The sequence below is a fragment of the Camellia sinensis genome, chromosome 9, assembly GCF_055761805.1.
Source record: "Camellia sinensis isolate YWXY chromosome 9, ASM5576180v1, whole genome shotgun sequence".
Lineage (NCBI taxonomy): Eukaryota > Viridiplantae > Streptophyta > Magnoliopsida > Ericales > Theaceae > Camellia > Camellia sinensis.
In genome coordinates, this window is record NC_138969.1 from 43,009,069 (window position 1) to 43,022,850 (window position 13,782).

Consider the following 13,782-nt stretch of genomic DNA (forward strand, 5'->3'; position numbering starts at 1 on the left):
TAGGAAGGGTGTTGGTTTATTCCAGCCAACCTTTAAGTTAGTTTTTTCAGCTAACTTAGAATAAAGTGCTTGCAATGTACCTAATTTTCACTAAAGCTAACTTTTACAATGAACAACTCGTACTGGAAAGAATTGCTTGTTTTATTGAAGAAAGAAAAAAATTACATGTTTGAAAAAGAAAAGCTAGAAGTAAAATAACTTGAGATTGGCCGTGTTCCATGGCCTAGGGATCGCTTTGCCATCCTTGTCTTCTAGGTGGTATGCCCCTTTGCCTGCTAACCCAACCACCTTATAAGGACCTTCCCAGTTTGGCCCTAACTTGCCGTCTCCTGGAACCAAAGTGTTTCCCATTATTTTGCGCAGTACCCAATCGCCGATCTTGAATTGTCTTGGATGCACCTTTTTGTTGTATTTTCTGATTAACTCTCGTTGGTATGCGGCGATGTGAACCAGTGCTCTTTCTCTTCTTTCTTCTGCAAGGTCGAGTTCTAAAGCTATGGCTTCTCCATTTAAGTCTGGATCAAAATTTTCACTTCGAATTGTGGGGAGGCCAACTTCTAGTGGGATTACTGCTTCCATTCCGTAAGCTAAGGAGAATGGTGTTTCTCCTGTCGATCGCCGAGGTGTGGTGCGGTATGCCCATAAAACATGAGGAAGTTCGTCTGTCCACTTGCCTTTTGCCTTCTCTAGCCTTTTCTTTAGTCCATCCAAGACGACTTTATTTGATGCTTCTGCTTGGCCATTCGCTTGAGGATATGCTGGTGTAGAATTGTAGAACTCTATCTTGTATTCTTCACAAAAGCTTCTGAAGATTCTGCCGTCGAATTGAGTGCCATTGTCTGAGATTAGGGCCTTTGGTATGCCAAATCGAGTAATGATGTTTTGCCAGACGAACTTCTTCACATCTTTTTCCTTGATTGATGCCAATGCTTCTGCTTCAACCCACTTTGTGAAGTAGTCTGTTGCCGCGAGAAAGAACTTCCTGCCGCCGGGTGCTGTTGGAAGTGGTCCTACGATGTCCAAGCCCCACATTGCGAAAGGCCATGGGCTAGTCAATGGTAGGAGTTCTCTGGCTGGTTGATGTATTTGATGTGCAAATTTCTGGCATTTTTCACACTTCTTTACATATTTCTCTGAGTCTGCCTGCATATATGGCCACCAATAACCTTGTGAAATAGCCCTGTAAGCTAGCGACCTTCCCCCTTGATGGCTTCCGCACGCTCCTTCGTGTATTTCGAACAAGAATGCTTCTACTTTGCTGGGATGAACGCACTTTAGGTAAGGCCCTGAGAATGACTTCTTGTATAATGCCAAAGATGGAGATAGCCAAAATCGCTGCGACTTCGCCTTTATTCTGTTGGCTTCTTTTTTCTCTTCTGGTAGGATGTCGTCTTTTAGGAACAGAATGATGGGATCCATCCAAGAGCGGCCTAGTTCTGCGCAACATACTTCTTCTGCTTCGGGGTCTTCTATGCTTGGTCTTGGTAAGTAGTCGATGAGTAATGGATGAGGGGTAGATGCATCTGCCATTGAGGCAAAGCCTGCTAGTTCGTCTGCTCTGTTGTTTTCCTCCCTGCCAATTTGTTCTATCCTTACTACATCGAACTTTTTGATCTCTGTTCTGACCAGCTCTTGGTACTTGGCCATTCTGTCATCCTTTGCTTCGTAGTCGCCAGAAATTTGGTTTACCACCAGTTGTGAGTCGCTGTAAACCATTAGTTCGGTGGCCTTCATGTAGTGTGCTGACTTGAGTCCTGCGAGAAGCGCCTCATACTCCGCTTCATTGTTAGATGCTGGGAAGCCAAGGTTGATTGCTTGCTCTACAACCAGGCCGTCTGGAGAGATGAGGACTATGCCAAGTCCTGCACCATGCCGATTGGATGCTCCATCCACAAAGAGCTTCCACATCTCTCCAACGAATAACTTCCAGCAAGTGGAGGGGTCAGATGATGTCGTGGAGTCAAGGATGGTGTTTTCTTCAAGGTCCATGTTTGTTGTCTGCCCTTCGTCATCTGATTGTACTGTTGGTGAATCTTTGTTTGTTTCTTCCTTGTTGTCCTTGGTCTGGTCTGCCTTGGAGTCTGACTGAGTGCTAACTGCTAGAGGCTGCGCTATTCCGGCGTCAACTTCCATCCCTAGTTCGGTTGTGTCAGTTAGGTCGATTGGGCAGATATGATGATTACCAAGAGTGAATTCTGCGACGAAGTCTGCCAAAGGCTGGGCCTTTACTGCGGTTCTGGGTTGGAACTTGATGTCGAATTGTCCCAACTCTACTGCCCACTTTAAGATTCGCCCAGAAAAGTTCGTCCTCTCAAACAAAGCTTTTAGTGGAAAAGCTGTGAGGACGACTATGGTGTGGGCATGAAAGTAGTGTGCCAATTTTCTGGATGCCATCATTAATGCTAATGCTAGTTTCTCTAGTGGCAAATACCTCGTTTAGGCTCCCAGCAATGTCTTGCTGACATAATAGATGGGCAGGTGTTGGATTCCTTCTGAACGCACCAACACTGCGCTAACTGCGTGCTGAGAGACTGCCAGGTACAAGAACAGTTCTTCGCCAAGAACTGGGGTGACAAGTAGTGATGGGGAAGACATATATTCCTTCAAGCTTTTCAGAGCTTGGTCACATTCTTCATCCCACTCAAACTTGGCCTTTAGAGCTTGAAAGAATGGTCGCAGTCTGTCTGATGACTTGCTTATGAACCGGTTGAGTGCAGCCGCCATGTCGGTGAGATGCTGCACTTCTTTGACTGAGTTTGGTCTCTCTAACTCCTGGATTGCTTTGATCTGGGAGGGATCTGCTTCTATGCCCTGGTTGGTCACAAGGAAGCCCAAGAATTTGCCAGATCCTACGCCGAAGGCGCACTTGGACGCATTGAGGCGCAACTTGTGCTTCTTCAAGACTTCAAACATTTCTCCCAAGTCCTTGAGATGGTCATTCTCATCCTTGCTTTTGACCACCATGTCGTCGATGTAAGCTTCTATTGTTCTGCCTAACAATGGTTCAAACATCTTGGTGACCATCCGTTGGAATGTCGCCCCTGCGTTCTTTAAGCCAAAGGGCATGACCTTGTAGCAGTATAATCCTCTTGGTGTTGTGAAGGATGTGACCTCCTGGTCCGGTTTATGCATGGCAATTTGGTGGTAGCCTCTGTATGCATCCAGAAAGCTAAGTCGATTGTGCCCCGCCATTAAGTCTACCAGTTGATCTATCCTTGGTAGAGGGAAGCTATCTTTTGGGCACGCCTTGTTGACTGTTTTGTAGTCGACGCAGACACGCCATTTACCATTCTTTTTTGGCACTACGACTGTGTTGGAGATCCATCTTGGGTAGTGCACTTCTCTAATTGCTCCTACCTCCAGCAGGTTGCCTACCTCTTCTGCCACTATTTCGGCGTGGTGGAGTGCCGATCTGCGTGTGCGTTGAATGACTGGTCTGGCGGATGGGTGGACATTGAGTTGGTGACTGATGAAGTTTGGATCAATACCTGGCATGTCGTAGGGCGTCCAGGCAAACACTTCGATGTTAGAGGTCAAGAATTCCAAGACCTCTAATCTCTCAGCGCTGGACAACGATGAGCCAAGCAAGAAGAACTTATCCGGGTTCTTCTCATCTATTTTTGCCTCCACCAAGTCCTCCACCGCTTTCTGATCAGCCTCTTTACCGACGTCCGCGAATAGTTCATTACTTTCTGGTTCTTCCATCGAATGAACATATCCTTTGGCAGCGCGGCTGCCATTCACCGTGGCGAAACATTGCTTTGACATGATCTGATCTCCATAGACTTCTTCAATTATACCGGTGTCGTTGGGGAACTGCATTACCTGATGGTATGATGACACTACCGAACGCATGGCATGCAGCCATGTTCTGCCCAAGATGATGTTGTAAGTGAAGGGGACCTTCAATACCCAGAACTCCACTTGTTTTGTTACGCTTCCTGCTCTGACCGGAAGAATTATTTTGCCGACGGGCCATTCTGGCATGGAGTTGAATCCAATTAGGGGAGAAACTGCAGGCGCCAAGTCTTTGTCTTGTAGCTTCAACTGTTTGAATGTTTCGTAGTACATGATCTCACATGAACTACCCTGGTCAATCAGAATCCGCTTGACGTCAAAATCTTTGACTCGGAGAGTGATAACCAGAGCATCATTGTGAGGACAGTATATTCGATCCAGGTCTTTATCCGAAAAAGACATGACGTTTGTTGCCTCTGTCTTCCCTTTCTTGGTGGCAGGTTGGGCACCTAGCACTTCTCTAAAGTGCTCAGCCTTTTTGATTAATCCTCTGAGCTCGCATACGCGCTCAGGTTCAAAAACTCCATGTATGACATTGATAATACCTTGATGCGGTGCGTCGATTGGCATTCCGTTGGGATGGTTATTATGATCTTGGGGGGCTGGTTGCGTCCCTCCTTCAATATATTTGTCCAAGTGGCCTACTGCCACCAACTCTTCCAAGTGTTGTCTCAATGGCGTGCAATTCTCAGTGCGGTGCCCTTTTTCTTTGTGGAAGGTGCACCGTGATCTTTCGTCATAATCCTTCTGAGCTTCTCCTAGCTTGGCTGGCCACTTGACGAAAAGCTCATCTCTTATTTCGCTAAGAATCCGATATATCGATTTCTTGAACACAGTGGTTATGGCAGTACGGATTCTCAACCATCTTTTATCAGGGTCTTCTCCGTTATCTCGTCTGCCACGTCCGTTTTTGTTCTGACGATCTACTGTATTGACCTTTGCTGAGGTCTTCTTTTCTGGTACTGCGGTTGCACTAGATTTTGCTTTGGCTCGTGCGCCATCCTCTTCTACCCTGATGTGCTGATGCATTCTTTCCATCAGGGCTTCCATAGTGAGGGGTGGCGTCATGGTGATCGAGTCCCTCAGTCTGTTCCCAACTGGAAGGCCTCTTTTATACTGTGCGATGGCGAGATTAGTGGGACAGTCCCCAATCTGATTGAATGTCTCCCAGTAGCGACTGTTGTAAGATCTGAGGGTCTCTTTTTCACCCATGTCGATGGAGAGTAACTGGTCTATCTCCACCGGCGTTTTAGTATTTGTTCGAAACCTTGTTACAAATGCTTCCGCCAGTTGAGCCCAGGAGGCTATGCTGCCTTCTGGGAGTTTCTCGAACCAAGTCAAGCCCAAGTCGCCAAGGCTTGATGGGAAGAGTATACACATTAAGGCCTCGTTTCGCCTGTACACAGCCATGACTTGGCGAAAGTGGCTCAAGTGTGAATACGGGTCCGTTTTCCCTTCATATGTAGTGAATTTCGGTTGAAGGAAGCCTGATGGTAGGGGCGCGTTTTCAATTGCTGGAACAAACGGCGAAGTCTGTAGTCTTGCTAAGGCTTTGTCCGTTGGTTCGTAGGCAGGGCGCGGTATTGGCATTCCACCCTCGACGCTTCCATGCGTCCGAGGAGCCAACCGCTGTAAGGTAGAAACTCGGTGTGGATCCCTTGCCCTGGCATCCTCCTTGTATCGTGCTTTTTCTTCGAGCACAGTTCGTAAGTCGGATGACCTGGGCAGCTCTGTCTGTCTAGATCTGGTTTGGTGTGAATGTGAAGGCCAATGCGTGCTTTCTTCAGTGTATGATCTCTCAGATCTCGTCCTCTCAGACCTAGAGTGACGAGTTCTGGAAGACAAGGATTGAGTGTCGCCTGTCCTGAGGCTTCTGCTTTCTCCTTGTGAGGGTGTAGTATTCCTACTACGATTTTCTGAGTGGCGAGGGGGCATCTTGTTTTTGCGCCCCTCTCCTGTCGCCACTTCTTTTCTCTTCATCTGGCGTTTCAAGGCCTCCATGTCCGCCGCCATCTTTCTTATTAATTCATCTTGTTCTTTTACGCGGTCTTCCAGAGCTTGAGGGTCAATCCTCCGTCTTTGCCTGTCTGGACTTTGTGAATGAGAGCGATGGGGGCTGTTATTCCGCCTTCCCCTAGCATCCCTCCTGGAGGTATGTCGTTGGGGCTCCAAGTCCGCCATGGGAGGGACAGAAGGTAACCCTTCACGCCTTGCGCCCCCTTCTGGAGTTAGTCCGTCGACGGCGGACTGCGGCAATTCTTCAATGTGTGCCATTGAATGAGAAAAGGAGAAGCTTAGTCAAGAGGTTTCGTTCTGTCTGTTCTTCCCACAGACGGCGCCAATTGTACGGGAAAGAAACACGCCTTCTCGTATAATCCTATTGACCAAGTCCACGCTCCTCCGTACGACGTCGCTTTATCACCTGAAAACACAAACGTGAGCTAGCCGGCGGGTGTGTGCTGAAAACCTCTCTGATGCCTAAGTCAGTAGGCTTGACAAATAGACAAAGGTCTATGTTCTCAGAAAGCAAAATTGTGTTGTGTTCTGTTACCTCCTCCAAGGTGATGTTTGTGAGCTTTTTATAAGTTTCGTGTGGCACAATCCTAGTAGGACTTTTATTCCTCCATGCAGAGTCCTCCTAGGATTCATACTCCTAAGGATAATGCTTATCCTTTTACACCCCCCCACTGCTTAAACCAAGTGGGATGGTTTTCATCACGGCCGAACTGTCATTTGACCGAGATAAGCCTAATCATGTTGAGCCGCTGAGTTGGCCGAACTACTCTTAGTTCGGTTCTGTTTTTACTCATCTCGATTCTCCTCTGCTCAACCCATAGCACGGCTGAACCAATCTTAACAAATTGCGACCAGTATAACTCCTAGGTCGGTCTAACTCAAAGACACTGCTAGACCGATCTATTCAAGATATATCTCGACCGGACTAACTCCGAGACCAGCCTAGCTCAAACCCGCCCGGACTAAAGTAGCTTTACTATTCTTAAACCGAAGTAACTTCATAATTCATGGGCCGGAGTAACTATTTCTATTGGGCCGGAGTAATCATTACGGCCTTTTTACTCAGTCCTTCGCACTTTGGACCACAAAGCCCAACTCACAGCTCGGCCCATTTTTTCCCAAAAATTACCCTCTCAATGTACAACAACCCGTAGCTACATCATATGATTAATCTCACTAGTGGTTTTTTTTTTTGACAAAACAAATGTGCCAATTACATCTATAGTGTGAATTTACAGAAGACGTAACAAATGATAAAATTCACCAACAATTTTTATTTTCAAATTGTGGCCATTAGCGATGTTTGAGCGGTATTGCTTATAGATGAGTGGAGTCAACCAAACTCTCTAAAAAAACATTAAAAAAAATTATCTATTACATTTAAATTTTAATTTTTTTAAAATAAATTAATGGGGTTGTCACCAATGAAAGAGTGGTTTGGACCCATCTAGCACTAAAAATAATGACAATACTGGGTCTACACAAGACAAGCATTTATTTGTTTTATGTTATGTATGTTCAATGGTGGAGGAAACCAGAATGGAGGAAGACGGTAAGGGACCAAGAAACAGGACGAAACAGGGAATATACTGTGATTCTTTATGTGCAACCATAAATTAGCTGACGTGGCATTCTTCTGTTGGTTAATTGTACATCAAAGAATTTACAGCACATTACATAAGTTAAACATTAAATGGCTATGAAATTTGATGTAATTTGCTCAAATTGGAATCTAAAATAGATGTAATTGTAATTTGATATCGATTTTCATTTTATGTTTATATTTTTCTTAGTAGAAAAACAAAAACCAACACAAAAAACTTGTTTTCATGATTTTTTTTTTTTAAATAGTCTTTTTTAAGATTTTTGTTTTTGAATTTTTTTTAAAAAAAAATTCTTACAAAAATAAACCCAATATAAAAATGACAAGCCTTTTTAAACTTTTCAGTGTCTCTATTTTTGAAAACACAAAAAATAAAAAGTATATATATCAAAAATGAAAAGCGATGCCAAAGTTTTTTTTGTCTCACCGATAACATCTAGATCTACTAATAAAAAAAAAGAGTAGCAAAATCTGTCATCAAAATGTGAGGCAAGTCTTGTTGATAATAAACAAAATGAATTTGTGATTGTGAATAGCATAACAAAACACAACATATCACCCAAAAAAAAGGTAAAAAGAGTGTATATTATCAAGAGGCCAACAATGACATAAAGATTATTTTTATCCAAGGGTGATCTACCCAAGATTTGATACGATTTTATTTTCTTGCCTATAAATATGCATTCATTCCAAGCACTTTGAAGAGAGTTTGGAAATTAAATATATCTTAAATATATTTTTCTAAAATTAAAATCTCTCTGAAAATTGAAATGGAAGGGATGAATATGTCAACTTCTATTCTCCCTCCTGGATTTAGGTTTCATCCAACTGATGAAGAGCTTATTGCTCATTATCTGAAAAAGAAGGTGAATTCGCCTACTAGCCCTATGGTATCCATTATTGCTGAGATTGATCTATATAAGTTCAACCCCTGGGACCTTCCTGGTACTCTCTCTCTCTCTCTCTCTCTCTCTCTCTCTGTGCGCACACAAGTTCGGGAAACATGGTCATGAATCTAATCTTCTGTTCACAAAATCTCAATGTAATCTTAACAGCACCTTCTTGTCGTGGAAATCTGGAAATAATGAAATATCGAGATAGGATAGAGAAGATAAGTGCGCTTTGAGATAAGAAAATATAAATTCTAAAATGGGAATCTCGCGTTGAAAAATACCATTTTATTAAAATTTTAAAAATTAATTACACTTTACTTTATCCTCCATTATCTAAAGTTGTATACCGATCCCATTTTTAGACTAGTAAAAGCAAAGAAATTTTGATACTTGAATGGTCTAAATGTACGATTTTAAAATAAAAAGAAATAAAATAATATTGAATTATAGTGAAGGAGTAAAGTGTAATTAATCTAAATTTTTATACAAAATATTTCATCAAAATAATATAACAGTGGCATTTTGATAATTTAAATCGCAATTTGAACGTTCTTTGTTTTAAAGTGACCTACCACAACTCAGTCAAGTTGTTCCATATAAATTTTATGTATATTTTTTTAAAGAAAATAATAATTTGCAAATAGAATTTTTGTGTAAAAAAAATCCATGATAATGATGAGTCAAAGGTAGTTTCGAAAAATAAACTTTTTTATAAATTTTTATAATTTGAAGTGAATAAATATAAAATTAACACATCCTTCTATATAGATATGTTGCACAATTTAAATTTTTTGACTACGTTGAATATTGGAATTGATCTTTTAATTTTCAATTCTATATGCTTGATCTGGATGATGCTAATTGTTGTAATTTTGTGTTGTGTACAGACAAGGCCTTGTTTGGGGAGAGCGAGTGGTTTTTCTTTACCCCAAGAGACCGAAAATACCCAAACGGTGCTCGGCCAAACAGAGCAGCCGCATCTGGGTATTGGAAAGCCACCGGAACCGACAAGCCAATCATTTCATCGTATGGCTCACAGTGTGTTGGTGTGAAAAAAGCTCTCGTGTTCTATGGTGGTCGTCCTCCGAAGGGCATCAAAACCGACTGGATGATGTACGAGTATAGACTTCTCGATGAGAGTCGTCACTCCATGAGAGTTAGAGGATCAATGAGGGTAAGTTTAACCATAAAATTATGCAAATTCTTAAAATATTATCGTGACACGTGACTATTACTCTTGATGGAGCCATGCATATTATTATTAGTTGTGTCATAACAATATTAAGAGCGTCAAATAATGCATATCAAGAATCGAATATTATGATTATAAATTAGTTTGATTTTGAGAATCGATTGATAATTTTATTTCAAAAATAATATACGAAAAATATCATATCAACAAGTTAATTAATATTTTGAAACTATTCTATAATTATATGAAAGGGTTAGCAAAGGAAAGAGAGATTTAACACTTAAACAAACATGTCCAACGTAGATGAACTGGAATATGCTCTCATCAACTTTATGCGATAATGATTTTTTATATATCAAAGTGGAGCAATTTCCGAAACTTTTAACAAGAAAAATAATAAAAATATTCATTGTTTATTACAACCAATATGGTGTTTTGTTTGACCAAAATAGTGTTACCTCTTTTCTCTCTCCCTCTCTGGGCGTGCACTGTCTTGTTGGTTATATTTAAGGAACCAGATTCTTTGCGGGGACATAGCACTTATTTGACAGGTGACTTTTTTTGAATTAAGGAGTCGATAATTTATATTAAAATATTAAAAATTTTATTATTTTTATTTTTTATATATATTTTTTTAAAAGTTAAAAAATCATCTTAAATATATTAATTTTTTTTACATTACATTTTAATCAAAACATCAAAAAATTATTAAAAAAATTTGTTCCCAAACGAGGTCTTAATCATGTTGCTTGGGTTCATCTTGTTTGGGTCCACGGCTTTCATCTGGATAATTCGAGTAGTTTAGTTTTTAGACCACAATATTTACCTCTTAGGTCGATCTGAACCATGTTAATTTATTATATTTATCTTTTAAAAAGTAAATGGTCTAAATTTTAAGTAATATTTATCATTTTTTTTTTCTAACAAACAAATGTCATAAAAAAGCATGCTTACTATTATCAGATAAACTTGATTTTTTACATAAATATTTTATACACATTATGGTATAAAAATGATCAGTTTGAATTTTCAAGATGAGACTTATGGTGGGCCTCATGGACCCCAACAATATGGTGTAGTGTGGACTAAAGAGAATTTGTGTTCATATTTTAATGGAATTTTTTTTAAATTGTCATTTTTTTCATCTTTATAAGTCTTTCTAAACTAAAATATAATTATAAAAAAAATTAGAAGTTCATTGAAAAAAAAAAAAAAAGAAAAGAAAATTTTGTTTTTCGTAAACTTTTTTCAAATTTTATAATTTTTCTAAAAGTTTTTGTAAAAGTCTTCTAGTCTAAGAGAACTCATTTTTTTTTTTTAAAGGATGATGAAATTAAAAAAAATAAAATCAATTAGTCAAAAAACCAACAAAAAAAAAATGTTGATAAAAAAACATTTGTCAAACCCTAAAGATTAAATTTTTTTTAACTAAAACCCTAAAGATTATTCACTCTGTTTGTTTTCAGTTTTCAGAATTTACTTTTCAGAAAATTCTACTTTTTTGTTTTCTGTATTTTTTTTTTTGTTTTCGTTGAATTTTTTAAAATTTTTAAATAATTTTTTTAATTTTTAAACACACCTAACATAAATATAATTAAAAAATATAATATTTGTGAAAACAATCTTTAAAATATTTACTAAATACCAAAAATTTTATAAAAAAATACAAAAAATTCAGTACATTTTTTATATTTTTGTATATTTATTAATCTTTTAAAATATTTTTTTTGCAAATATTTTACTATTTAAAAATATCTAAGTAAGGTGCATCTAAAAAAATAAAATATAAAAATTACTTAAATTTTTAAAAATATTCACTAAAAATAAAAATAAAAAATACGAAAAACAAAATACTTAATTTTCAAAAAACCAAAACCAAATACACTCATATTGCAACGTGTCATTATTGATCCATCTTTCAAGGTTTTGTACATAAATCATTATTAACCACTCTTCCATTTTTTATTTAACAGTTAGATGATTGGGTTCTATGCCGGGTTCGCCAAAAGAGCAACATACCAATTCCAACCAAAGACAGCCGAGAAAGCAGCAGCAGCAACAACAACAACAACAAAAGCTTCCCTCATCAACTCGACCACGGTCAATTCCAAGAAAAAGACATCATGGAAAAAATGAACTACCTCAAAGACTCCGACTTAATGGTTCCTCAAGAAGGAGAAGTATTAGATGAACATAGTGCGCAACTCGACTTCCAAAACCAATCTTCCTCAAACGACTTTGTTTTCGACATCAACTCCGAAATCCAATCCCCCACAATTGTCTCCATGAAAGCCGCGCTGGATAAAATCAAAAGGGTTTTGTCGATTGGAGCCATGGATGAACAAGTCCCGATAATAACCCCAAACAAGAGATTGCGTTCGCTCAATTATACCAACTTGGACAAGTCTAGCATTTTCGAAATCTCTTGGAATGTTTAATAAATCATATATTAGCTGATATCAGATAATATCAATATATATTGATATTTAAAACTCTGAGCTTCAAATACAAATGAATTTTCTTCATTGTAGCCTTTAGGTGTTAGTTGATGTAGTAATATTATTCTGTCATCAATAACATGGAAGTGTGCATGGCTGTCCCTTTGTCTTGTGCATTGGGTGTAAAAGTTTTTTAGCATTGTGTTGATTGTGATTGAGTCCTGTTAATTAGTTTACTTTACTTATTATAATGATAAAGATAAACCTATCAGGTGGTTTCAAATGAAGTGCATGAAACTTGTAGATAAGATTTAAAAATGGTTTCAAGTGGACTAGGTGTTGTCATATGCGACACTCGCTCTCTTAAAAGACAATCATTTTTTTTTATTTTTTTTATTTTTATATATCATATGGTTAGCTGTCCAAATTGGTTGGAATCCAATGCATGAGATTTAAATATCCACCACATTTAAATTCTGGTATACGTGTTGGACTGGAAACCACATTTATTTATTTATTTATTTTAACAATAAAAAGAAATTATAGTGATGTCAGTTGCCTCAGCTCTTTTTTGATATATCTCACTGTAATTCTTCAGTATTTTCATCATTAAATTTTTCTTTGTAGATTGAAAAAAAAAAAATTTAAAAATCAAAGGCAAAAGACCTAGGCCCAAAATCAACATCACTATTGCAGGAATACACAACTAGGTTGGTACATATACCCGAGCCAATCATATGCTAAGCCAAGATCAACAAACACCCAAAATCCTAAAAAGAAATTTGAGACTGAAAATCACATTTATAACGATCAATTTTCAATACATATCAATCTATAATTGATATGGTCAGTCAGTTATTATAAAACTCTTTTTTATTGTTGATATTTTGTAAAAATTCACATCGCAATGCCCAAATCTCGGTAAATGTTTTGATACTTATGCTGCAACCGATATTGATACTTTTTCAATACCATTATTTAAAACTATTCTATCACTGAATCTGGATTAGATGAAGAAAGGAATCAAAAATAATATGCCATGTACATTTGATGGAGTACTTCCAAAATCACTAAAAAAGAACGGCTGTAAAAAGGACAAGCAAGTAAACAAAATGGAAAAAAAATCCCAAAAGGTTAAAGCTACAAATGGAGTACAAGCATTATTGATGGAGATGGATTAGTTTTCACGAACAACAAAATGATAAATAAGTGTTCGGATCAATGTTGTCGAATTAGATTCGAAACACTTATGTTTCATTCGAAACGGTTGATCGGTTAAAACTCACATCTTTATATTAAAAAACACATGTTAAAAAAATTCCTTTGTTCTAACATTTATTTTGACATATTTCTTGAAGTTTTTAGTATCTAAATTCGATCTTAACTCAAATTGGTCATTTTATATATATTTTTTTGTTTTATTTATTTTTGGTTTATTAGCAAGGATTTTCTTTTAATGGATTTTTCTATTAGACTCCATTATTTGAAGTTTTTGTTGATCATTAATAAAATTCATAGCAAAGGTATTTTTATTGTGATTTTCATGACTGTTCTTGCTACACAATTACTTCTACATGCTTCCCAGCATCAATAAAATTTTAATTTTGAAAAAAAACACAGCAAATTGACTGAAACAAGAGGATTTTTAGTTAAAGCACCCTGGTACAAGTTACCCTTGGCAAAGGAAGGTATTATGTCAAGGTTTCTCTCTCTCTCTCTCTCAACCTAATTGGTTTTTTTATGCCTGTTAATTAGCAGATTATTCCCAACAATCAAGTACTTAATTCACTCAGCTGCTAATTCAAAAGGTCATTACCATGTCCATATACTAATTTCCTTCAT

General features: G+C 38.0%; 1 protein-coding gene across 1 annotated transcript; it reads left to right on the forward strand.

Moving 5' to 3' along the window:
* Positions 1–8,104: 8,104 nt before the first annotated feature.
* LOC114289011 (NAC transcription factor 29) lies at positions 8,105–12,128 on the forward strand. The gene is made up of 3 exons (XM_028232650.2): positions 8,105–8,362; positions 9,198–9,484; positions 11,476–12,128. Exons 1-3 carry the CDS (start codon positions 8,188–8,190, stop codon positions 11,938–11,940), a joined length of 927 nt encoding a protein of 308 aa, XP_028088451.1. The 5' UTR covers positions 8,105–8,187; the 3' UTR covers positions 11,941–12,128.
* The last annotated feature ends 1,654 nt before the right edge of the window (positions 12,129–13,782 follow it).